The sequence below is a fragment of the Camelus bactrianus genome, chromosome 17 (genome assembly GCF_048773025.1).
Source record: "Camelus bactrianus isolate YW-2024 breed Bactrian camel chromosome 17, ASM4877302v1, whole genome shotgun sequence".
Lineage (NCBI taxonomy): Eukaryota > Metazoa > Chordata > Mammalia > Artiodactyla > Camelidae > Camelus > Camelus bactrianus.
Window position 1 is genome coordinate 32,273,197 of NC_133555.1, and position 23,579 is coordinate 32,296,775.

The window sequence follows — 23,579 nt, forward strand, 5'->3', positions numbered from 1 at the left end:
CAGCCAGGGAATCAGTGAGCTCTCTGTCCCAGGAGGTGTGTAAGCAAGACCAGAAGCTGGCGGAACTTCCAGATCCCCTCCTTCACTCTGTAAGAATCCCCTACCCAGCATCCTCTCTCTACTGACCCCTAAAAGCCACCCCTCCTACTCCTGGGGGACGATCACGGCTCCTGTGTGGTCTCATCGCCCCTCCCTCCCCATCTCACTTGCCTCTTCCATGACATAAGAGTGGATGAGCTCAGGAGGTGTTTCTCTTTCATTCTCCGCCCTCCAAGCACCACACAAGAATTGTATTTATTCTCAATATCCATAAACATTTTCTTCTAAAACAAAAACATGTAAAGTCCCAAACCAATTAGAGAGAACATAAGAAGTCACCTTAATTTCAGGACACAAAGAAATACCATCAGGCTACTTGTGGTAAACTGGATTGCTTCTCCAAAGGCCTGAGGCTGTCTGGAAGGGGTCTGAGGGAGGCCAGAGTGGGAGGTCCCAGGACCCCCTCCTCTGCCCCTGTGCCCCTTAATACCTACCAGGAGCCCTCAGGTTGGGGCCCGGGGTCCAGTTTTGCCCCTGCAGACACACACCCATCCTCCTCTAGTCCCCAGATAACCGGCTTCCTCTTCTCTTGTACTTCTGATGAAATCCACCCCCACCCCCAGCATGGCTGACAGGGCCCTGGATCTGAACAAACCAGGGCCTCCACCCACTTCTTCATGCCCACTTCCTCACTCTCTGCTCCTGGCCTTTGCACTTAATGTTCCTTCCTCCCTGAACTCTTTTCCCCTCTCTTATCTTGGCTAAGGGTACATGCATCCTTTGGAACTCAGCTTGTATACCCCCTCCTCCAGGAAGCTCTCCTTGACCTAATCAGAGGTTTTCACAGCCACTTGTACACCCCCTGTCACAAGCCTGCTCATTCTGACACATACCTTCCTTCTCACATGTCTGTTACTTCCATTGCCACTCAGTGTCTCAGGGCCCAGCACAATGCCTGGCACAGAAAGTGTGCCTAGAAAGTGTTTGATGAATGAATTAATGTCCCCCTTAATGCTCTCAGAACCCTAAGCTGGCGCTGACTAGATGTTCTAGTTCCAAGCCCATTGTAAAAGCCCAAAAGGGCACAGCCTTGCCCTGAGTCTAGATACAGGTCTGGGGCCTGGGACTTGGGGATCCCTGCAACCTGGGGTGGGAGGGTGTGTGTTCCCAGAATTCTTTCCTAACGCGGTCCTGTTATTTAGATAGACCAGCTGAGAGCCCTCCATGAGCAGGAAGCAGGAAGGAGAGCTGGGCCTCTGTTCTCCCACCCAGTCCCCAATTTGGAGGGCGTGCAGCCTGTAATTTGGAAGGCTAATTTGGTCTGGGGTTAGAAGGGAGCTCTCTGTGTACTGAGCGATGCTATCCCCTCCCAGAGGAGGAAGTGTCCTCTCCCTGGGGAGCTGGGGCCTCTGCTCTCAGGCACAGGCTACACTGCTCCAGCGTCTCCCTGAGGCCCAGGCTAATATCCCTAGAACACAGAGTAGCCAGCCCTCAGCCAGAGGAAAGGAAGAGAGAGAAACCTGGGGTCTAGTCCCTTGGGCCACTGACTGCCCAGACAGGGGTTACCTCGGTCAGTGTGTCTCAGACATCAAAAAAAAACCAGTGGAGGGTCCCCAAGGACCAGGGTCCCAGAGTACCCCAGCCAACTGCTCAGGAGAAACACGGGGGAAATGGGAACCTGGCCCAGAAGCCGCATTCCCCAGAAACTCCCCCACTCCTGCTGCTCCCTGAGCCCAGCCACAGAGTCCCTTAACATTGCTCTGGCATGATGGGCTATCACTTCATTTCCATCCTTTGAACACTTTTCACCTCCTCCTCTGTGAAGCCCTCTGTGACCACCAGGCTGGATCAAGAGCCACTTTCAGGCTCCCACCATGCTGGACTTTTCATTTCATGGCACTGGGTGTTCTGCCCTACAGATGCCTGGTCATGGTCATCTTGGTGGCCCAGATCCCTGCCCAGGGTCTAGCTGGGCAGAGCTAGTATGACAGGACAGGCAGAGAGGCTGCTCTACTCCCAGCTGTGTGGCCTTGGCCCAGAAGCGGCACTTCTCTGGGCCTCAGTTTGCTTATCTGTGGACCAGGCAGATGGAAGCATTCCAGTGTTTGATGAACATGTAAATGAATGAATGAGAGTCTGGTCTAGAAGTTTTGTAAACCCTGACAACTCAAACCTTCTAGAGTTTCTTCTCCTCATTCAAGCTGCATGGCTCTCTGCCCAGGTACATGTCGGCAGGGACTGGCATTGGCCTTGGGATGAGGTAGGCAGAAGCCCCAGGGACGGTCAGGGCTGGCAGGAGTGGCAGCGGAGCTGAGACACTGGGACCTTGATAGGGTGATGGGTGACCAAGTCTTGGTGGGAGGGCAGAAAGACTTCAGGGTGCCAGGTACAGTCTCCCTCGCTGAACATGCCTGGTGTTCCAGGACCCCAGCCTGCTTGGGGGCTGCACCCCATCCTCAACTCACCCACATCCCAGCAGCTTCTCCCTAAACTTCTTCTCGGCTCTGCCGTCTGTCACCGGGGCTGGTGATTCACACGCTCCACTCTTCTTTCCTCTTCCTGACTAATTATAGCTCCTGCGTGTTTCTCCCCCTGGAAAAAATGTCTTCTTAAAAAAACATATTCCCAAGCCAGCAGTAATTAATTTGGTGAGCACCAGTGTGCAATTCAGACAGACTCTGAGGACGGGAAGGTCCCAGGTGTGGGGAGATGTCTTCCGTCCAACAGAGGAAGGGAGGGGCGTGGGACTTGGGGTGGACATGGGGCACTTCAAGCAGCAGAGGCTCAGTCCATCCCCCACTCCACCCACCTTGGCTCTGGGGACCCTGGGGAATGACAGTCACAGGAACAGTCATGGGGGCTCTATTGAGCACTACTAAGTGCTGGGCACAGTGCCAAGTGCATGGACATTTCATCCTCTGACACCTGCTGAAGTAGCCCTATGGGCCCCACTCTGGAAAAGAGGAAATTAAAGTTCAGAACTTGCGCAGGAACCCAGAGCCCTCAGTGGTGGGGAGAAACGTGCAGCCTGTGGTGCTGGGAGCTGTGGCCTGAACAGAGGGAGGCCCTGGACCACTAGGCCTCCAAGGGAAAGGCCAGCCCATGGCCCTCTGGCTTGTCTCTCTCTCTCACCCACCTTCGAGGAATCACAGCAGTTCCCCTGGAGCTGGGCCAGAGTTGAGACCACAAGTGTTGTCTGAGCTCTTCATGGGGCCCAGTGAGCAGACGTCAGAGCAGATGTCTGAGCTGGTGCCCCGGCCAGGTGGGGAGAGGAGACACTGCCGGGATCAGGTCCTAGAGCAACAGTGACAGAAAGGCTGAGATGTCTGAGACTGGGTGAGGGAGCCAGACAGAGATGGAGAGGGGGCAGACATGGAGACTGAAACAGAGAGATAGGGTCAGGTCTGAGTCAGAGGCCAGAGAACAAAGATAAACCCAGAAAGAAAAGACAGAGGTGCAGGGCATGGGGACTGAGCCCCAGACTGGGCAGGCGGGACAGCAGAGATGGGAGGGGACCCCAGACCTGGTGTGGCCCAGGGGCTGGTTTGGAAAGTCTAGGAAAGCCAGGAAAGAGGGCACATTGAAAGGAAAGTGGGAGAAGAGAGATGGCAGCCCAAAGCCCTACAAGGTTAGGCTCTGCCGGCTGGGCCCTCAAGGAGATAGGGCGGCCATGGGCCCTTCAGGCCTGTTATGGGGGTTGGGAGCCTGGTGCCTCCTGATCTCTAGCAATCCAGGAAGACTGCTGCGGGAGGTGGCTCCAGGGGAGTTGAGCATGTGGGCATGAGGAGAGCTGAGGGGGCATGGGTCAGGTGGGCAGGGGGGCCCATCCCAGAAGGGCTCCTCTGGAACCGGCTGAGGTTAGCCTGCCCACCCCCTCCACCAGCACAGAGGCAGAGACCCTCCCCAGGGACTGAGGAAAATCCAGGCAGGACTAGGCCTCTCCTTTTCTCCATAGAGAAGTGAAACCCTGGGGCTGTTGGTGTGGTCAGCCTGAGGCTGGAGGCCTCCTGTCTTGTCCTGCAGAGCCACCCGCCTCCCAGCTGAGGGGGAACTGGTGGGAGACAGGTTCAGAGCTTCCCCTCCCCAAGCCCAGGGTATGGGTAGCCTTCCCTGTGGTCAAGATGGGACAACCCTCACACCCTATGCCCCACCAGCCATTAGGAACATACCCCCTCTACCAGCCCTCAAGGCTAGGGGTCTGTCCCCATCTTCAGATTTCTCAGCCAGGCCAGGTCTCTCAGCTTAGGAAAGACTGTTCTTCTTACCCCAGATCTTCAAGACAAGACCTGTCTCTCCCCTCAGACCTTCCAGGCCAAGGTAGGACCCCTCCCCCAGGCTCCTCGCCTGCTCTGCCTTGGCAGCCTGGGAGGTGTCGACAGCCTTGCTAACCACAGGCAGACTGCCCCTAGCTCCAGCCATCACCTCCCCCAACTCCTCTGGACACCTGACACGGCCACTGCCCGCCCTGGGTCAGGGCCCAATGCCCAGGACCCGTGAGCCAGGCAGCTGTCGGGATTTCCGGCTCCCGGGGCCTCTGGGGCTGACACCTCTCAGCCACATTCTCGTCTGGACTCTGCCAGCCAAGTCTGGGCTCTTCTGGGGTCCGTGTCTGGATCCTGGAGCATCTGTCATGGGAAGGGAGGGTGACACAGCCGGGAGCAGGTGGCCTTGGGTGGCCCTGAGCCCAGAAGCCCAGCAGCCCAGCACAGCCTCCTAGGATGTGCCCTTGAGCCCCAGGAAGGAGGGGAAAGTGGCTGCTGATCCCCGGGAGGGGGCTGACCAGTGCAGGAGAAAGGTGCCCCTGCAGGCCCCCCGTTCTTGGTCCAGCCACCCTGCTGGGCCTAGAACAGTATGGTGATCAGGATATTTTGATGAAAACACTTGTTTCATGGGTTCCCCAAACAAACCAAGAAACCTCCCTTTGTAATGATGTAACAGGAAGCAACACAAAGTAGGGGTTGGAGTCTAACAAACTGGGTCCATCCAGCTCAGGCTCTGGGAAGATGACCAAGCCTCAGTTTCTTCAGCTATAAAATGGTGCTGCCCGTAACTTCCCCCTCAGAGAGTGCTGTGAATGATCAAGATTTCACACATGAAGCTGAAATGTGGATGGCTCTGTTTCAGGCGGCTGGCTCAGATCCCACCAGAGGCTCCAGGCCTCCCTGCACCACCCCCAAGCCCCCTTTCCCTTCTAGGATCCTCCTGGCAGGAGGAGACAGGCAGCCCTCGGCCCCCAGTCTCATGGCAGCCTGGGCAGGCCAAGCTGAGGTCTGAGGGGAAGGGGAACGCCTGGGTGAAGGCAAGGAGCCAGGAGAGCTAGGTGGTGGGCCCCTCCTGGGTGGGACCACTGGCAAGACCTCTGCCCTTGCCCTCAGTCTCTGAGCAGTGGGGACTGGACTGCTGGGTGCCTTCTTGACCCAGCCTGGAATCCTCAGGCCACCCCCAGGGCTCAGTCACCCTCTGTCTCCCCACCCTGGCTCCGGCCCCCTTGCAGGCCAGCCTGGCCTTTGGCCCCAGCTCCTCTGACAAGAAGAGAGGGAGAACACCAGGGCCCATCCCCATCTCAGACCGTTTTTAGCCCCCAAGGAACTCGGCGTCCTCCCAGCGAGGGTGCGTGGGTCGTAGCTGGGTATTAATAGCTCAGCTGGAGGAGGTGACCGGGACTTTCACAGCCAAACCCTAGAGGCCTCACATCCTGGGCGGACAGGGCAGCCCTCTTGTCATCCACATGTCCTCCACTCGCTCCCCCTATTCCTGTCCCCTCAGGTACTCTCAATGGCCTCTAGCCCCCACCCACTCATACATACCTGGTTCCCTCCTTGGTTGAACCTCCCTGTCCTCTCCTATGGTGTGGGAGAGACCTCTGGGGTCAGAGCTCCAGCAGTGGGGGAACGGCTGAGGCTGGTCCTTGACCAGGCTCCGTGGGAGATGAGAACAGAGAGGCCTGTGATAAGGCTTCCTCCTTGGCACCCATCTCCTCTGCCCGCTGGCCTCTCATTCCTGCTTGCCTACTCCACCCCAGCTCCCTCACTGGCTGCCATGTGGGCTGGTCCCCAAATATCTGTCCGTGCTGGGCCTAGAACGGAGAAGAGGCGGGAAAACTCAGCTGGCAGAGTGGAGGCCTGGAAAAGGTGCCTGGGATGGTGCTGCCTGCACACGGCTCAGGTGGGGCAGCTGAGGCCTGAGGGGCTGCAGAGCCACCTCTCAGGGGTAGCCTGGGGAGTGATGGGGACCTGGGTAATGACTGGACACCTAGGGCCTCAGCACAGTTCTTCCCCTGAAGCACCCTCCCATGCCACAAGGCATCTCACGTACCTGCCCCATCCGCTCATCCTCTCTCTGTTAGCCCACCTACCCCCATCCCAGGGCTCACACTCTCGTAGGGCATGATCAACATGGAGGTGGGTGCCACGATCATCCATGTTTTAGAGATGAGCAACTGAGAATCCCATCTGAAGGGCAGGAAGCTGGGGCTGGAGACCCCTAGCCCTGCTCTCATGGTTTTGGATAGAAGATCTACGCCCAGTCCTTTTCAGTCATGGTCAATCCCTGGAAGCTCTCATCTTATTTATCGTAGGTCCTCCGTCACTGGTCCTGCCCCAGGTCATTTCCAGGATACAGGAAGGCTTCTGAGTCTTTGGGGACTTCCTCCTCTGTCAGCTGAGGGCTGATCCTGACCTCGACCTCTGGCCCTACCTCAGCCTGAGTCCTGCCCCTGACCTCAGAATGAGCTTAGCTCTCCATCCTCATCAAATGCTGAACGATGGCCCCTGCCCTCTGACCCCTGACTCCATGCCAAGTCTGGACCACTGATCGCTGGACAAGACTGAAGCCCAGCCCTCTGGTCTCCAACCTCAGCTCCAGTTTAAGTTTCAACCCTTAGGCCCAGGTTGAATCCGGGCCACCACCCGCTGGCTCCCACCCCTGGCTGAGCCCCCAAGCCAGCCCTAGGCCTAGCAAGGACTGGTCCCCACTTCCCTCCCTGGCTCAGCCTGGCCCCCAGCTCTCAGCTTCTCAGCCTGGAGGAGGCCCTGCGTGCTCCTCACACTCATTCAGCCACCCCCACCCTGAGTTCTGAAGCAAGCTGACACAAGAAGCACATCACACCAGGCGATTTATGACTTGGACTAGCAGAGGCTGGAAACATATGCTATTTCTGAGCTGGATCCTGTTGGTTTGGACCGCAGGGAAGCAGAGCCCATAGGAGAGGGACGGGAAACACATACAGACAGATAGACGCACAGACACCAACCACGTGGTGACCTGGGACTGGGGCCACGCTCTCCTGGGGCAGAGGTAGGCACTCTCACCCACTCCGACCTGGAGGAAACAAATCATGATAAACGTGGCACTCCCCCCAACTCCTGCACCTAGTTTCCTTTCTAGCTGCAGAACCCATCTTCCCAGTGGCTCAGAGTGGAAACGGTCCAAGTTCCGGCTCTCCTTCCTACAGGCTGTGAGCCCTGGGGCATGCTGCTGAGCCTCAGCCTCCAACAGTGTTAGCAGCCTCATCTGTAAAATGGGGATATGATGCAATCTTCCTCATGGGGTTTTATGAGGACAAAAATGCAATTGTGGAGGCAGAGTCCCTGAGCATGCCTAGCACACAGCAAAAGCTTACGAAGGAGTAGCTACTAATATTTTATCAAAAGATCAAAGCCCAGCTGTTCCAATTGGAGGGTCCATAGCCTCCTCCTTCCGCTCTCACCCCAGGGCTCCTGGGGTACACAGTTTGGAAACCCTTGGCCTAGATTCTGGGCTGGCAGTAGGACCAAAAGTAGCATTAGCTGACGATTACAGGAGGCAGAACAGCATGGAATTTGTCAGCATGGAATTAGGTCACTGAATTCTTAAAACAGAGGAGCTACAGAAGCCAAAAAAACTCAACATCTGAAGGCACAGTGATCTCCTGGGCCAAGAATGGTGTGGACCAACCAAGAAAGGATGGATCCCTGCCTTGGACAGCAGGCTGGGCACCGCCATGTGCCCCTCGGCTTTCCCTGGGTGTCCTGCAGCATCCAGCGAGGTGGAGGGCCTCCAGCTCCATCGCGATCTCCAAAGCCCCACATATCCTGGAGATCTCTTGCTTCCCCACTGTCACTCTGCTCAGGTGTCCGGAAGGTCCAGCTGCTCCCGGGCCCTCCTCCCCAGCCAGATCGCCTCTATGACCCTTCCCAGGACTCCTCACCCAGCTGCTGAGGTCCCAGGGGTGAATTAGCCACCAGAGGCCCTGCAGAGTGGGCTCTGGACACATCAGTGACCTCAGGCCCTACCTGCTCTGGGCCTCCCATTCCTCAAGAGTGAAGTAAAGGAGTTAACCCCGTTGGAAGAAGGTGAGCACTGGTGCCCTGGGAACCTACTGTGCATCAGGCCCTTTACACCCACCATCTCTGATTCAGGAAACAGAGGGTCGGACAGGGGAGTGACACGCCCAAAGCCACATGGCTGGGAAGCGGCGGGGGAGGATTTGATCTAAAGCTACAGTCCTGAGAGGCAAGAAGTGGGGTCCCGGGTGTGAGCAGGCTACCCCTCAGTGGGCAGCAGCAGAGACCTATGGCCAGCACATCCTGCATCCTGATATCTGGGGGCTCCCAGTGGCCACCAAGGCTGGCGGAGCCCCAACACCGGTGCCATTCCCACATGACCTTTCCAGGTGGCTAATGAGGGCCCAGGAACCACTCAGTAATTGGCCTCGTTAGGCGGCTGGGGCTGCCCAGGGGATGGGGTGGCAGATGCTGGGCCCCGTGGGGACAGGCCAGACAGCCTCCCGTTAATTACCTGAAAAATCAGACAATTAGGCCTCCTGCCACCCGCCTGCCTACGTCCTGCTGGCCCCTAATTACTGATGTCTGCTGAGCAGGCCAGGAGTGACCTGGATTTGGACTGAAGACTAGCCACTGCCATCTCCCCCACCTCCCACCCTGCATCCATCACAGGCTGTGGACATAGAGAGCAGGGGGGAGGGTTCTCTCAGGGATCTTCCTGTAGCCCCTCTTCCCCTGCCCAGACCCTTCCCACCCACTACCTCTCCTGTTGAAGGCAGCTCTGGAACAGAAGAGATGGATGCCTGAAGTCCCGGTGGTGCTCAGGGAATATGGGTGGGCTACTAGGGGAGGGGCAAGGACCCAGATAGGGGGTCCAAGAGGTATGGGGCCTGATGAAGTGGTTGACCTCCCCCTTCTGCCTGGCTCCTCCAGGGAAAATTGCCAGACTGTTCAGGAGTCGGAATGGCTGAGAAGATGAAGCTGAGAGCCCTCCCGTGGACCCTGGGGATGCTGGGGGTCCTGGGTCTGCCCTGGGGGAGTCCCCCAACTCAGAAGGCAAGAGGGACCTAGACAAAGATGAGCAGGGTACAGCTTGTGGTGTTGGGGGAGGTGTGAAGAGAGGGGCTTGGCCTGCCTGTGGTGGTCCTGGAAGGCCTCCCAGAGGCAATGACCTTTAGGCTGAGCCAGGTGGTGGGTACACTGTCCCAGGCAGAGGGAACAGCCCATGTGAGGGCCTGGAGGTGCATCCTTTTCTGCTGAAAGCAGTGACAGAGAGGCAGGATACCTCCTCAGTAAGTATCTACCATGCACCAGGCCATAGGGTGGAGGTGGCTAGACTGGCCCTGACCCCAGACAGCTGAACAGGGAAGTTGTGGGGGGCAGGTAAGGGATGCAGGCATGAGCCAGACAGACATGAACTCCTGGCCTTGTGGAGTTTACAGTCTCGCAAGGCAGCACACTTTGTTGCTGTTCTTGTGTTGTGTGGTAGGTCACCAGTGTCCATTATATAATGTGTGGTTGGATGGATGAATGGATGGATGGATGGCAGACTGAGCCCCTCAGGTAAAGATGAAGAGACAGAGCAGACCGTTACTTCCAATCTTCTGCAGCCTCCACCTCTATTAACATAGTGCGAGAGTCCTGGGCCAGGAAGAGGGCTCTTTCCTAGGCTCTGCATGTCTCTCTATTGCATTTCATCTCCCCCACTGGCTCTAGCTCTCCCAGAGGTTGGGTTTCCTGCCCCATCTACCAACCTGGCACTCCAAGCCAAATTTGACCTTTGCCTGCTGATCAGTGAGAGAATCACCTTGTGGGACATTCAGCTGGGACTGGAGATTGGAGGAGGGATGGGGTCCAGGGGTTGGGACTCCTCCTGGATGAATGTGATGGAGTATCAGTGAGAGGAGGCAGGGAGAGGTGTTCAGCCTCCATAGTTCACCCACTTGGTGGGATATTTTTTGGTGGAAGAGGTCAATTAACTTTGTGTTTATTCCTTATTTCTCTCTTTAAATATAATATTTGATTAATGTAAAGGAATATTTGTGACGATGCATAATCATATAATGGACACTGGTGACCCACCACACGATATAAGAACAGGAATTAAATGTGCCTTGTGAGACTGTAAGTGCAATGAGGTCTGGGGTTCATGTCTGTCTTGCTGTCCCTGCATCCCTGCCCCGCACACCCTGAGTAGCGCCTGGCACCCCTGGGCCAGCAACACATGTTCACTGGTGGAATCTCCCCGTGAGTGCCACCTCTAACCAACTCCTGTCCCCTCCAGCATATCAAGAATCTTGGTTTATCACATTTTGGCCTTTTGTAAATAGTTCTATCATAAACATATGAATGCTTAAAACAATACTGTTTAGTTTTACTTTGGGAGGGAGCTTTATAAAAATGGCTTTGAACTGAATGTAGTTTCCTGCAATTTGTTTTCTTTACTCCCCATTATGGTTTAGGATTCACCCATGTTGCTGTGGGAGCAGTAGTTGATTTCTCAGTTCTCCTCTCACTGGGTATTTGTGTTGCTTAGTTTCTCCTTAGAAACAGTGCTGCTAAAAACATCCCCAGGGTGGGGGTGATTTTATGATCATTATTGTTATCACTTGTCTGGTTCCCATCCCGGCAGAGTTCACTGCTCCTCCATTTCCCTGACCCTCCTGCACACGCAGGCACGTCCTAGGCACACTGGTGCCCCAGAATGAGGCTCCTTGTGACCTGAGCCCACCCTGGAGGGGTGAGGGATGGGGAGGTCTGGGTAGGGGTGCAGCTGCAGCAACTCTGTTTATTTCAAATCTGGATCCTACGTGCACTGCACCTTGAGTCACCCTCCTAAGTACATCTGGTCCCCAGGCTCTATATATCCCCGCCTCCACCATTACTGTTACTGCTTGCATTCAACAATACTGGGCTGAAGGGTACAGGGGTCTCCTCCAGACTTCCTGCTGGACCGAGCCCACTGCTACCACCCAGCCAGGCTAGCCCCTTTCATGGTGCAAGGCCAGGGATCGAGGCGGGCCTTCACCCCCAGTTCTGCTCCCACAGCACTGTCCTCCGAGAGCAGGCCTGTAGAGAACTGGGTGAGAAAGGGCCGGCTCCCTTCAACGTTCTGCACCCCTTCCCACCTGTCAACGCTGGTTTTTTCCCATCTCCTCTCAGGGAACCCCGTCCTGGCTGCTGCTGCAGCAGCAACATTCCCTCCAGGCTCCCGCCCCCGTAGCCCCCAGGCTCCTCCTCCGAGCCAGGGTGGGAGCACAGTAATTTGAGTTATTTTTAGCCAAGCCGCATCCTCCTGGAGATGCAAGTCAAGGGGAAGCCGCCCCCGTGCCTCCAGGAGCTGCTTGCAGAAAAAGATGGATTAAAACCAGTGCTTCCAGGGCTTGGGCCAGGCAGGCCACCGCCGCTGAGATGGGTGGAGCCAGGACCCTGGGCTTTTCACCAGTAAGCTCCCCACACTGGGGCAAGCTTGTTAAGGGTGACGGGTGTCCCCCACATGCCCCTCACTGCCACCACTCAGCAGCTGTCCTCAGCCTGCCCTCTCCTGGTTCCATCCCCATCCTCCCTGCCTGCACTGAGGAGGGCATTCTGGGAGCCATCCCCCTCTGGGCAAGGTGCCTTGGGAGTGGGCAGCTTCTGTGTTTCCAGGGGAGATTTGGGGGCAGGGAAGACCCCCCTTCCTGATATCACCTGCCTGGCCTTCTGCCTGGCCCTAGGAGGGCTACCAAATGGGACGGACACCATGGTCCAGGCCCCGGAAGTACTTGGCATGAAAGAGTGCCTGGAGCCGTAGCAGCATAGTAGGTGGCGCCCTCATCCCCATCTCTCAGGCCAGGTCACAGAGCCACAGGAGGACGGAGCATTTGCTCAAGGTTACCCAGCTGCTGAGTGTCATAACGGCATCTGAGTCATGCCCTCCAGCCTTCACTAGTGGACAGGCCGTGAATGCCTGAGAATGTGACGACCATCTAACAACCAACTAAAGAACAGAAAGGAAGACTGATAATGTTGTACTGGGGGGATGTTGTACTGGGATCCACAGGCCATGATGCCAGAGCACACTCTCTCACAGGCTCGATACTCAGTGGTCACCAGTGTTGAGTCTCAGGCAACAACGTCCAAGCCCAGAAGAGCTCCCAGGAGTGACCTTGACAGAAAAGGAGCAGGGTGACCCTGGGCAAGTCACTTAACCTTTCTGAACCTCAGTTCCCTCATCTGCAACAAGAGAGGCCACTCTGCGGGTGTGGCGAGGACAGTGACAGCTGATGCACAGCTCCTGGCTCCAGGCCCTGGCAGGTTTCCTCTTTCCTGCCCAAGCTGGAAGGATGGTATGCTGGAAGGTAAGGACATTCACTGTGGGCCAAGCCTCCGGGACTTTGCAGTAGGTGCAGCAACAGCCTAGGCACGCCCTAATCAGCTGGGTTCCAGTGCCAGAGACCATGGGGAGCAAACGCCGGCTTGTGCCTGCTCGGCCCACTGTATTTGCCTCACCCCCTCCCACCTCTGCCGGACTTACATGGCCTGCCTTTGAGCCCCAGAAGCATGCCTCGTCTCCCAGGAAGGCCTCCGCGTCCCCTTCCAAACCTGAGGCTCCTGCCTAGATGGACCTCTCTCTGTTCTGCATCTTGGGGTGCTGTGCCCCGCAGCTTCCTCTTGTCCCAGCCCCTCAGACTTTGAGCATAGGAGATCTTCCAGGTGATCATGGCAGTAGCCCTGGCTCAGCAGACATAAAGGTTTCAAACTTGGGGCCTCAAAAGGCCCACCCACTGATCTCCCAAGTGGAACCAGGGGTCACCCTTTCTGTTTGCTCCATCATGGAGAATCTCCTTGTTTTACAAGGGATGGGGATGGCAGGGCGGGTGAGGGGCAGCCCCTGGGTAGGCGGGTGATTTGCCCAGGGACCCACAGCTTAGAAAAGGCAGCAATTGGGCCAAAGCCCATTGTCTAGGGCCACAAGCCCTTCTTACTCAGGGCACCTGATAAGACCATTAGGATCTCTAGCCCTCCTGACTGTGCCCCTCTTCAGATCCCCAGCTCCTTTCTGCTCTTTCTGGTGTCCTCTGTTCCTCCCTAAACAGGGATAGGCCTCCTCCCTCACTAGTCCATTATGTGCTGGGGCTGAGAGGGGGTTTACTGAAGCACTAAACAGGCAGCAGACAAGGGCAGGCCCACAGCTGCCCCCAGACTCCCACCCCTGTGGGGTGCAGCATCCAATGACCTCATCGCCTGTCCTTTAACCCAACAATAAGGATGGCCCCAATCCCCTCCTCTGACCATCTGGGTTCCCTGCTTGACTTTGCCACCCACTCTTTGTGTGCCCTTGGGCAAGTCCCTTCTCTCCAGACCCCCATTTCCCATCTATAGGCTTAGAGAGGGCAACTAGGTGATTGTCAAGGTCCCTGCCCCAGTGCTGGTTTTCCCAACTCTCCCAGGGGCTCCTGGGTTGCAGCTTTTGTCTCCTGGGAGAGGGTTGGGACTTGGAGAGTTGGGGGCTTGAGATTTTAGGGAGGTGACAGACCCCTGGTTCATTCAGAAGAATTCTTGCAAAAGCCACTTCATCCTGCCCTCTCTCCACTTAAGAATCTTCCATCTGATCCTGAGGCAGGAGTGGCCCTGGGATCCAGCTCCTGGGCTATAACCAGGGCTGAGAAAGGAACCTGCCCCTGTCCCCAGCCTCTCTTTACCCGGGCTAGGGAGGCACGCACAGGAGAGAGGGGCATCCAGGTAGGATGGGGCGAAAGGAGAAAGGGGAGCTGGAGGGGCCGTGGTTGCCATGGCAATGACGTTGCTGGCTCCACTGGAGGCTGCTAAGGGAGAAGGGAAGGGGTCCTTCTCAACCCTCAGCTTCATTTTTCCTTTTCAGATCCTCTCAAAACCTCAGATGCAGGAGTGGGAGCCCCTCTGGTGTGCAGTCCTGCACTGTCCAGCCCCAACGTGTGCCCACATTTTCCATCCCTCCCTTCCTAGCGGGACAGTCCTCTGTGCTACCAAGCATCTCCCCCTTCACACTCGGCCAGTCCCTGCCTTCCTGAGGCCAGCGGACCCCAGCCCCACCCCGAGCCTGCCCTCCTCCCAGGGACACTGCCACCACCACAAACACCCCCTCCTTTCTAGGCCTGTTCTGGGTGGGGTGAGTGGGTCTGAGTCGACACAGGCCCCTACTCTGGGTATCTGTTGGCCATGAAGGCCAGGGGCTTCCCCCAGGTCACCTGGTGGTCAGTGTCACAGGGCTTCCTCCATGACCTTACCAAGCACACACCATCCCATGCTCCTCAAGTCCTGGGGGGGCATCTGGACCAGGATAGCTCTCCATTTGGCTGTGGGACCACTAGCAAGTCACGCCCAAGGACTCCATCTCCCCATCTGTGAAACAGGGTGATAAGAACCCCACTAGCTCCCTAGGCTGCTGGGCAGTCTCAGGAATGCTCAGCCGGACTCCAGGAGGCTTCTTGCCTGCTCAGCACTCCCTCCACTGTCTCTGCCTTCACTGTCTCCCTCTCCACTGTCACAAGTGAAGAGGCTGAGGCTCAAAGAGGTGAAGTCACTCTGCTGGTGAGTGGCAGTCAGAATTTGCACCCAAGTCTGTCTGATTCAAAACCTGTTCCTTTAAACTCCAACAGACATAGCATCCAGTAACTCTGAGGTGGACCAGCAGGGGCTGTGCCCAGGAATACCTGCAGGCGCCATGTTCTCTGCCCTGATCCCTCTCTGGGGGAAGACACCATCCACCACCACTACCAGAAGCTTGAAGCCAGGGGAGACCCAACCCACCCAGAGAACCTGCTGAGGATGACAGAGGCTTGGTCCATGGGTGGGGGAGGTGGGAGGATTGGTGCCAGAAGCAGGGATGGGAGAGGTCTGGGAGGCTCAAAGGGCCTCCTTCTCAAAGGAGGGGTGCTCCAGCCGACCTGCATCAGCACCACTCCACCTGAGGTCCCATGCTGCCCCCATGTGGACGACGGGCTCACATTCCCTGCTGGGGACGGTGCATCACTTCTGGGCAAGGGGCCCCACCCAGAGGGAAAAATCAGTGGTCTAGGGCTGTGAAGGTGTCCCCAATGACCAATGAGCTGCACTCCCAAGCCTCTGCAGAGCCTGTTTTCTCTCTTCCCCACAGATCCTGGGCCTCAGCCCGGCCCTGCACGCTGCCCACCACCTTTCCTTCTCCCGGGAGCTCTGAATCCCAGACTCTTGGAAGGAAGTGAACTTGAGAGTTTTATCTTCCAACCCTTCATCCCATATTTCAACCTCCACCTCCAGTAATCCCTTGTATCTAAGAGCTCACTACCTCTGGGAGCAGCTCATGGTTTGGAGGAAACTCTGATTGTTAAAATGACCCCTGGCCGAGGAGCTAGTTTTTGTCTCCCTCAGTGATAGCTCTGCCCTCTGGGGCCACAAGAACCACATGGCCTCTCACTGGGGAATTTCTAAGCAGACTCAAAGCTTAACCTTGTGCTTAGGGGCCTCCTCTCTGCCCTCCAGTCCTCCCCTACAGGTAAAAAATCCTGGCAGTGTCCCTTAGTGGGTTTTAACCCACTAATGGCCCCTCTTAATCTGGGCACACTGGTAGGCCCTTTCCTCTGGAACTTCAGGACTGAAGGGACCCAGCACCTCTGAGGACTGTCATTTCCCTCCATCCTGGCCCTTCCTTAGATCTGTCCTCAGTTTTAGCATTCACTTGATACTGACATTCTTTCCCTAAGCCATGTCTTCCTCCCCAGAGGCCTTGTGAGGAAATAAGCATGGCTGGGATTAACAATGATTGAGCACCTAATGTATACTCAGCGCAGTGTTCGGTGCTTAACTCAGATTTCCAGTTTAATTGATAAAGGAACTTGAAGATGATTCAAAGAAATGGAAAGATATTCCATGCTCTTGGACTGGAAGAATTAATATTGTTAAAATGGTCACCTACCCAAAGCAATCTACGGATTTAATGCGATCTCTATCAAACTACCCGTGACATTTTTCACAGAACTAGAATAAATAATCCTAAAGTTTATATAGAACCATAAAAGACCCAGAATTGCCAAAGCAATCCTGAGGAAAAGGAACAAAACTGGAGGCATAACCCTTCCCAGACTTCAGACAATAGTACAGAGTTACAGTAATCAAAAGAGCATGGTGTTAGCACAAAAACAGATATATGTATCAATGGCACAGAATAGAGAGCCCAGAAATAAATCTTCACACCTACAGTAGATTAACAAAGGATACAAGAATATACAATAGAGAAAAGACAGTGTTTTCAGCGAGTGGTGCTGGGAAAGCAGGACAGCTGCATGTAAATCAGTGAAGTTAGAACACTTCCTCACACCATCCACACAAAAAAACTAAAAGTGGCTTAAGACTTAAACATAAAACAGGACACCATAAAGCTCCTAGAAGAGAACATTGGCAAAACATTCTCTGATATAAATCGTAGCAATGTTTTCCTAGGTCAGTCTACCAAGGCAATAGAAATAAAAGCAAAAATAAACAAATGGGATCTAATCAAACTTATAAGCTTTTGCACAACAAAGGAAACCATAAACAAAATGAAAAGACAACCTATGGAATGGGAGAAATATTTGCAAATCATGCAACCGACAAGGGCTTAATTTCCAAAATATACAAACAGCTCACACAACTCAATAACAACAACAACAACAACAAAAACAGTCCAATCCAAAAATGGGCAGAAGACCTTAATAGACATTCCTCCAACAAAGACATAAAGATGGCCAAAAGGCACATGAAAAGATGCTCACCACTGCTAACTGTTACAGAAATGTAAATCAAAACTACAATGAGGTATTACCTCACACCAGTCAGAATGGCCATCATCAAAAAGTCTACAAATAATAAATTCCAGAGAGGGTGTGGAGAAACGGGGACACTCGTACACTGTTGGTGGGAGTGTAAATTGGTGCAGCCACTACGGAAAACAGTATGTCTTAAAAAACAAAAAATAGACTTACCATATGATCCAGCAATTCCACTCTTAGATGTATATCCGGAGAAGACCCTATTTTGAATAGATATATGCACCCCAACATTCACAGCAGCATCTTTTAAATTAGCCAAGCCATGGAAGCAACCTAAATGTCTACTGACAGATGACTGGATAAAGAAGGTGTGGTATGTATATACAACATATATGCCATAAAAAAGAATGAATAATGCCACTTGTAGCAACATGGGTGGACCTAAGAGATTATCATATTAAGTGAAGTAAGTCAGAAAGAACAAGACAAATGTCGTGTGACCACTTATATGTGGCATCTAAAATATGATACAAATGAACTTATTTACAAAACAGAAACAGACTCACAGGCATAGAAAAAAAACTTACAGTTACCAAAGGGGAAAGGGGGTGGGGGAGGGATAAATTAGGAGTTTGGGATTAGCAGATACAAACTACTGTATATAAAATAGATAAACAAGGTCTTACGATAGAGCACAGTGAACTATATTCAATATTCTGCAACAAAAAATAATGGAAAAGAATGAAAAAATACACAAATACATACACACATATATATATAAACTGAATCATTTTGCTATACACTGGAAACTAACACAACATTGTAAATCAATTATACTTCAATTTTTAAAAATTGTCCATTTTAACCCCATGAGACAATTACTATTTTTATCAAGTTACACTCAGAACTGAGGCTTAGAGAGCAGAGATCTGGACCAAGAAGAGACTTTTTTATTTCTGTGAAATCCCTCCTGGCCAACTAACCTCTTGCCTCCTTATTCTGCCACCTGCCCGGATTTGTGAAATGTGTACATTTAATTCCTCAAACATTTATCAGGTCCCCACATGTACCTGGCACTGCGCCAGGCACAACAGTAATAACCCCAGATCACGATGTCCTGGGTTCACTTCCCAGTACTTTCATTAAAAATAAATAAAGAACCCTAAGGACCTCACCCCACCTGAAAATTAAAAAAAAAAAAAATTTAAAAATAAAAAAGAAATTGAAGAATTAAGAAATATCAATAACCCCAGATGTCTCTGACCCTGTAACTTCAGTGAGCAGGCCACACTGGATCCCACTCAGGATGTGGTTGGGACTGTAGCTCCAGACAAGGCCGAGACAAGACAACGCCCCTGCAGGCGACACGGTTCAGGTGGGTCATATCCAGCCCCGCTCAGCCCAGGGTTGGTCTGCTCACCAAGGCCTCACATCTCTCTTTGTCTGGGGCTAAAGGCATCTGCAAGGAACCTGGGTAATAGACATTTTGCGGAGTCCAGCCAGCAGCTCTGCCCAAGACTCTGCCATAGAGCAGGGCAAATGGACCCAGGCCTCCGTACAGAAAGAGATGGGGCAAGAGCCACTCATACATGGAAGGTGGGAGTATGCTGACCCTGGAAAAAGGGCAAGTTCTTCACCTTTTTTTTGTGTTAGAAGCTCCTCTGACAAATGGTGATGTTTATGGACTTCTTCTCAGAGTAAGATTTTTATTTATTCATTCATTCATTCATTCATTCATTTTTTTGTAATGGAGGTACTTGGGGTTGAACCCAGGACCTCCTGCATGCTAAGCATGAGCTCTACCACTGAGCTATACCCTCCCTCTTCAGAGTAAGATTTTTAAATGTGTAAAATAAAATAGGTTTACAAAGAATTTTCATGAAAGGAAAAGATGTCCACGAATTACGATTGAACAAATGAAATCAGGTTACAGAAGAGCCTGTGTAAGCTCTTTATACATTTACTATGAGAGAGGGAGGGAGAGAGAAGGAGGAGGAAGAGGTGAGGGAAGAGGGCAGGAATGGAGGGAGGAGGAAGGAAGGAAGGAAGGGAGGGAGGAAGGAAGAAAGAAAGAAAGGGAAAGAAAGACAGAGGGAGGAAAGAGAAAAAGAGAAAGGAAGGTAGAAAAACTCTCTCTATATACACTTGGCCAGCCCTACAGTCTTTCCCACTTTGAAAAGCACGGCAGGCTAGTGGCTCCAGATCATGGTCCCCTTTGGCTCTCTAAATGGCCTCCTCAGACTCAGTCAAAGGTCCTCATTCTTGTCACTGCCTCCTCCCTTGCCTGACGGCCGGGATCTTACCCGGGGCCTATCCCTACAGCAGCTCCAGTGGTTCTGCATGGCTATCATCCATCTCTGAATCTGCCTCCTCATCAGACTATGGCTCTCTGCTCACTGCTCTTTCTGACACAGTCAGAACAACCTGGCAACACCAAGTCCTCGGCAGGTGTCATCACTCACTTTTTAGGAGCTGTGAGAGCTGCTGCCTAGCTGGAAGGCCACACAATGGGGCAGCCTGCTTTCTTTACAGCAGTCATGGCCTTTTTTGCCGGCCCCCACTTGCTTGCTTCCCTTTCTCAAGGTGCAGCAGTCAGACCTTCTCCTCCTTGTCCCAACTTCTGGCCCCACCTCTCCCACTAGCTCCTCCACCTGTCTTTCTGGCCTCAGTTGTTTCTTTGGTGGCACTAGGTCACCCTGTGAGCATCTGAGCCTGCTCTTCATTCTCTGAAATCACATCTGCCAGATTTCTCTCCCTCTTCTCAGGAATGCTTCAGTGAGGAGTCACTTCTGTGTCCTGCCTCCACATCCTCCTTTCCCCTTCACTCCTCAACTCTTTGCAAAATGCTCCTGTCACATCAACTTGCCTGCCAAGTATGTCCAGTTCAGTAGGTGTTTGTTAAGCTCCTGTTCTACATCAAGTGCTGTGTCAGGCAGTGGGAAAATGAAGGTGACCAAACCAATCCCAAACTCATGGTGCTTGAGCCTATGAACACATTCAGAAATCAATAAGGAATATAGCAGTACACCAGAAATTAAACACAACGTTGTAAACTAACTATATTCCAATTAAAAAAAAAAAGAATGGCAAGAAAGAAATCAGAACCAAAGAAAGGAATATAATTAGAGTTTGGGAAAGTTCTATGAAGGAAACAGAATGAGAGGACACAGAGTAACTTGGGAGATAGAGCAGAAGGTATCTAGTTTAGATAGGTTAGCGTAGGGAGGTCTCTTCAAGAAGGTACACCATTCAAAGAGGTGGGAGAAGGTGGCCCAGGCAGAGGGGATAGTAAGTACAAAAGCACTGAAGCAGGAACAAGTGTTTGTGCCTGGCAGGAAAGAAGTCCGTGGGTTTGGAGAGAAGTGGATGATAAGGAGAGCATGGCCAAGGTTAGGGTGGGGAGGTAAAGAACGTATCCCCAGTGCAAGGGGAAGTCCTTGTAAGTGATAAAATGTGATTTGTATCTTTAAAAATGCCCTCAGGCACCACTGCTGTGTGGAAAATGAACTGTAGGGTAAGAGGTGGAGAGAGTAAGTTATGAGGAGGCAACGTTTACTCACTTTGGATGTCCAGATGCATAGCACATTTAATGCATCTAAAAAGAAACATCTGGATCACTGTCTCCTTGAAAACAAAGCAACAAGACCCCTGCCCCTCCTCCCCCAATCTTCCCCATTTCTGTAAACCGCACCGTCATTCACCTCCTTGTTCAAGCCAAAAACTTAGGGGCTACACTGGCCTTCTTCCTCACCCCCATCTTCTGCATCCCAAGCCCAGTCTATTCTCTTTCTTTATCCACTCCTATCCATCCCCACGCCCAACTCGGCTCTGGGCGCCATCACTCCTCATAGCTCTCTCTCCTCTCCTCTGCCCCCTACAGTTCATTCTCCCCGCAGTAGCCAGGGGTACTCTTTCAGAACACAAATCTCCCATCACGCCCCGCCCCACTTAAATTCCTCAAGGACTCCCTTCGCCTTCAGGACCTTTAATGAGACTTGGGACCCAAGTCTAGGAGGAATAGGAGAAGGGAAAAGGGCCGGTAAAACCTGAAGGAGCACCGCCTGCCCGTCTGGCTTGTGCCTTCCCGGGATTAGGAACCTTTCTTCAAGGCTCTGGGGGAAGCTTTTCCAGTAGTACCTTCCTGCCGCGACGACCCTACTTCCCGTGCTGCACCGCGGCCTTCCTCTTTCTCTTCCGGTCCCAGGCGATTCGGGATCTCCTGGCTCCGGTGAGTGCAAGCCGCGCGGCATCCGAAGCCATCCGTGACTCCCGGCCGGCGGCGGGGCCCAAGGCCTGAGGAGGACAGGGAGGCTGTGTGTGGCTGTGGGGAACGGAGGCCGCTAGGCAGGGGAGGTGTTCGTGGATTCTCATGGGGTAGATGGGAAGGGGAGAACCAGGATTTTGGGGGAGAGCGCAACCTTTTGGCTGGGGGGCGGTTGGTTTCGAGGCACCATTACCTGAGCTTGGGAGGGGGCGACTGGCATCGGGTCGTGCAGAGTGAATTGAGGCGGGTGGAGGCCGTGGAGGCAAGGCATCTGTGCTGCAGCCTCCTTCTGGCTTCTGGTCGCACGTTCTTCCAGCCAGGGCGGCAGCGGTAGGCCCAGCACAGCGAGCCCCCAGCCCTGATCTGCGCTCTCGTCCTCCAGGTACAGGCATGGCCAAGTCGAAGAACCACACCACACACAACCAGTGTAAGTTTCCCTGGCCCAGCCTTCATCTAATGCCCCAGACTTTGGCCAACATTATGGTTCCTGGGCAGGGCGAGGGGGCACGTTTCTACTGTGGGACTGGAGCTGATTTTGTTTTCAGCCACTATTACCTTTGGAGTTGTGGACTTAGAAGCTAGAGGTCCACTTGAGATACCCACAGTGCATTGCATTTAGTTATAACAGGTTTCCTAAACGGATCTCAAGTAATGGTTCTCCCAGGCTTGCCAGCTGTGATAGTGGTCTTAATAGAGGACATCTCTTTTGGTCTAATTCCTTTTCTTCCCCACAGCCCGAAAATGGCACAGAAACGGCATCAAAAAACCCCGATCACAACGATACGAATCTCTTAAGGGGGTGAGTTTGTGCACTGAATCACATAGAAGTGTGTCTCTTAGGCCCCAGTTGCACAGTCAAGGTCTTTTTCCAGCTTCAGCATCTGCCTGAGCACCGCTAGTAACTGTCACTTATCTTACCTGGCCTACCAAAGCCCACAATTTCTTTCTCTACCCAGCCAGTTTTTGCTTGAACTTCAAGGTCTGCTAGACCTGTAATAAAGCTTTACTCAGCCTTTACCCACCCAAGGTATAACCCCCTGGTCAGGTATAACCTGCTTCCTGAGGACAGTGTGTCTGATCATCTCCCTTGCTCACCCAGAACTTTTCAAGGGAAGGAATGGCCTTGTTTGTGTGCACCTGGTGTCTTTGTGAGTCTTCTGTTGTACATTAACCAGCCATATGATCTTAATCTGACCCAGTGCTTGGCCAAGCGGTGGTGAGCAGCTTCTCTTTCTGTGCTAGGGAGTTGTGAGGGTTAGCTGAGAAGGCTGAGACTGTAGGGTCTGAGCAGGAGAACTGAGCCCCTGTCCTCAGTTTGCTTCTCCCCTGTATCCTTAAGGGAGAGGGGGTGGGGTGGCCCTGAGGGGGTTTCAGAAAAAAACTAAAATTCCTGCTCAAGGAATTTCTTTCCTTCTGTGCTTGCATTTTAGCTCTTTTGGGCTCTAGGCCTGTAGCCCTGAAAATGTGGTCTGTATAGCATTAGAAGGGTGGAATTACTGGCTTTGGGGTGGAGATACATGTTTCCCTGGGATAGTTTTTAAGGTTCGGGTATTTGTGAATTTAAGGTTGACTTGATGCTGTCTAAGCTCTCAGTGGGTCTCAGGTGGAGCCTGACCTTTTGCTTACTGCTGTGGAGAGGGGCACTAGGGGTAACTTGGGGGCCCCCACATACAGCCGTCTATACTTTCCTTGCCTTCCAGGTAGACCCCAAGTTCCTGAGGAACATGCGCTTTGCCAAGAAGCACAACAAGAAGGGCCTGAAGAAGATGCAGGCCAACAATGCCAAGGCCATGAGTGCACGTGCTGAGGCTATCAAGGCTCTCGTAAAGCCCAAGGAGGTCAAGCCCAAGATTCCAAAGGGCAGCAGCCGCAAGCTCAGTCGACTTGCCTACATTGCTCACCCCAAGCTCGGGAAACGTGCTCGTGCCCGCATTGCCAAGGGTCTCAGGCTCTGTCGGCCAAAGGCCAAGGACAAAGCTCAGACCAAGGCTGCAGCTACAGCTCCGGCTCCGGCTCCGGCTCCGGCTCTGGCTCCGGCTCCGGCTCCGGCTCAGTCTCCCAAAGGCACCCAGGCCCCCACAAAGGCTCCAGAGTAGAGGCTTTCATCTATTGATGTGAGGATGTAAGGACTAGTGTGACCCCTGGGTAGCTGTCTGCATGGGGCTCATGTCTACCTGTGCTGTTTGTACAAATAAACCTGAGGCAGGATCTGTCAGTCATCCTGTGTCTGTGATTCAAGAGTTGGAACTAGGGTTTATTTAGGTG

The 23,579-nt window shown here is 53.4% G+C and overlaps 1 protein-coding gene and 1 long non-coding RNA gene across 10 annotated transcripts in view; one reads left to right on the forward strand and one right to left on the reverse strand.

Annotated features, from left to right (window-relative positions):
* LOC123612562 (uncharacterized) overlaps positions 1 to 21,210 on the reverse strand; it is a 48,658-nt gene extending 27,448 nt beyond the window's left edge. For 3 of the 8 annotated variants that reach the window (XR_012499990.1, XR_012499985.1, XR_012499992.1), the window contains exons 1-3: positions 17,264 to 21,040; positions 3,176 to 3,333; positions 2,505 to 2,631 (exon numbers count right to left, since the gene is read on the reverse strand). This is a non-coding gene — a long non-coding RNA (uncharacterized LOC123612562). The other 5 variants (XR_012499988.1, XR_012499987.1, XR_012499989.1 and 2 more) reach the window with 5 other exon arrangements.
* RPL29 (ribosomal protein L29) lies at positions 21,179 to 23,533 on the forward strand. 2 transcript variants are annotated; one of them, XM_074344787.1, is made up of 4 exons: positions 21,179 to 21,278; positions 21,631 to 21,741; positions 22,049 to 22,113; positions 23,015 to 23,533. In XM_074344787.1, the coding sequence occupies exons 2-4, from the start codon at positions 21,705 to 21,707 to the stop codon at positions 23,408 to 23,410; spliced, it is 498 nt and encodes a 165-aa protein (XP_074200888.1). In that variant the 5' UTR covers positions 21,179 to 21,278; positions 21,631 to 21,704; the 3' UTR covers positions 23,411 to 23,533. The 2 variants fall into 2 exon arrangements, with proteins under 2 accessions (XP_074200888.1, XP_010967397.2); XM_010969095.3 differs by having other exon boundaries at positions 21,246 to 21,278; positions 21,697 to 21,741.
* Positions 23,534 to 23,579: the final 46 nt, after the last annotated feature.

What these genes read in the sequence shown, in the direction of transcription:
- RPL29 (XM_074344787.1), top strand. Translation starts at nt 21,705, where the DNA reads ATGGCCAAGTCGAAGAACCACACCACACACAACCAGT. An exon ending in CCACACCACACACAACCAGT is followed by an intron (nt 21,742 to 22,048) that starts GTAAGTTTCCCT and finishes TCTTCCCCACAG; the next exon opens with CCCGAAAATGGCACAGAAAC. An exon ending in GATACGAATCTCTTAAGGGG is followed by an intron (nt 22,114 to 23,014) that starts GTGAGTTTGTGC and finishes CTTGCCTTCCAG; the next exon opens with GTAGACCCCAAGTTCCTGAG.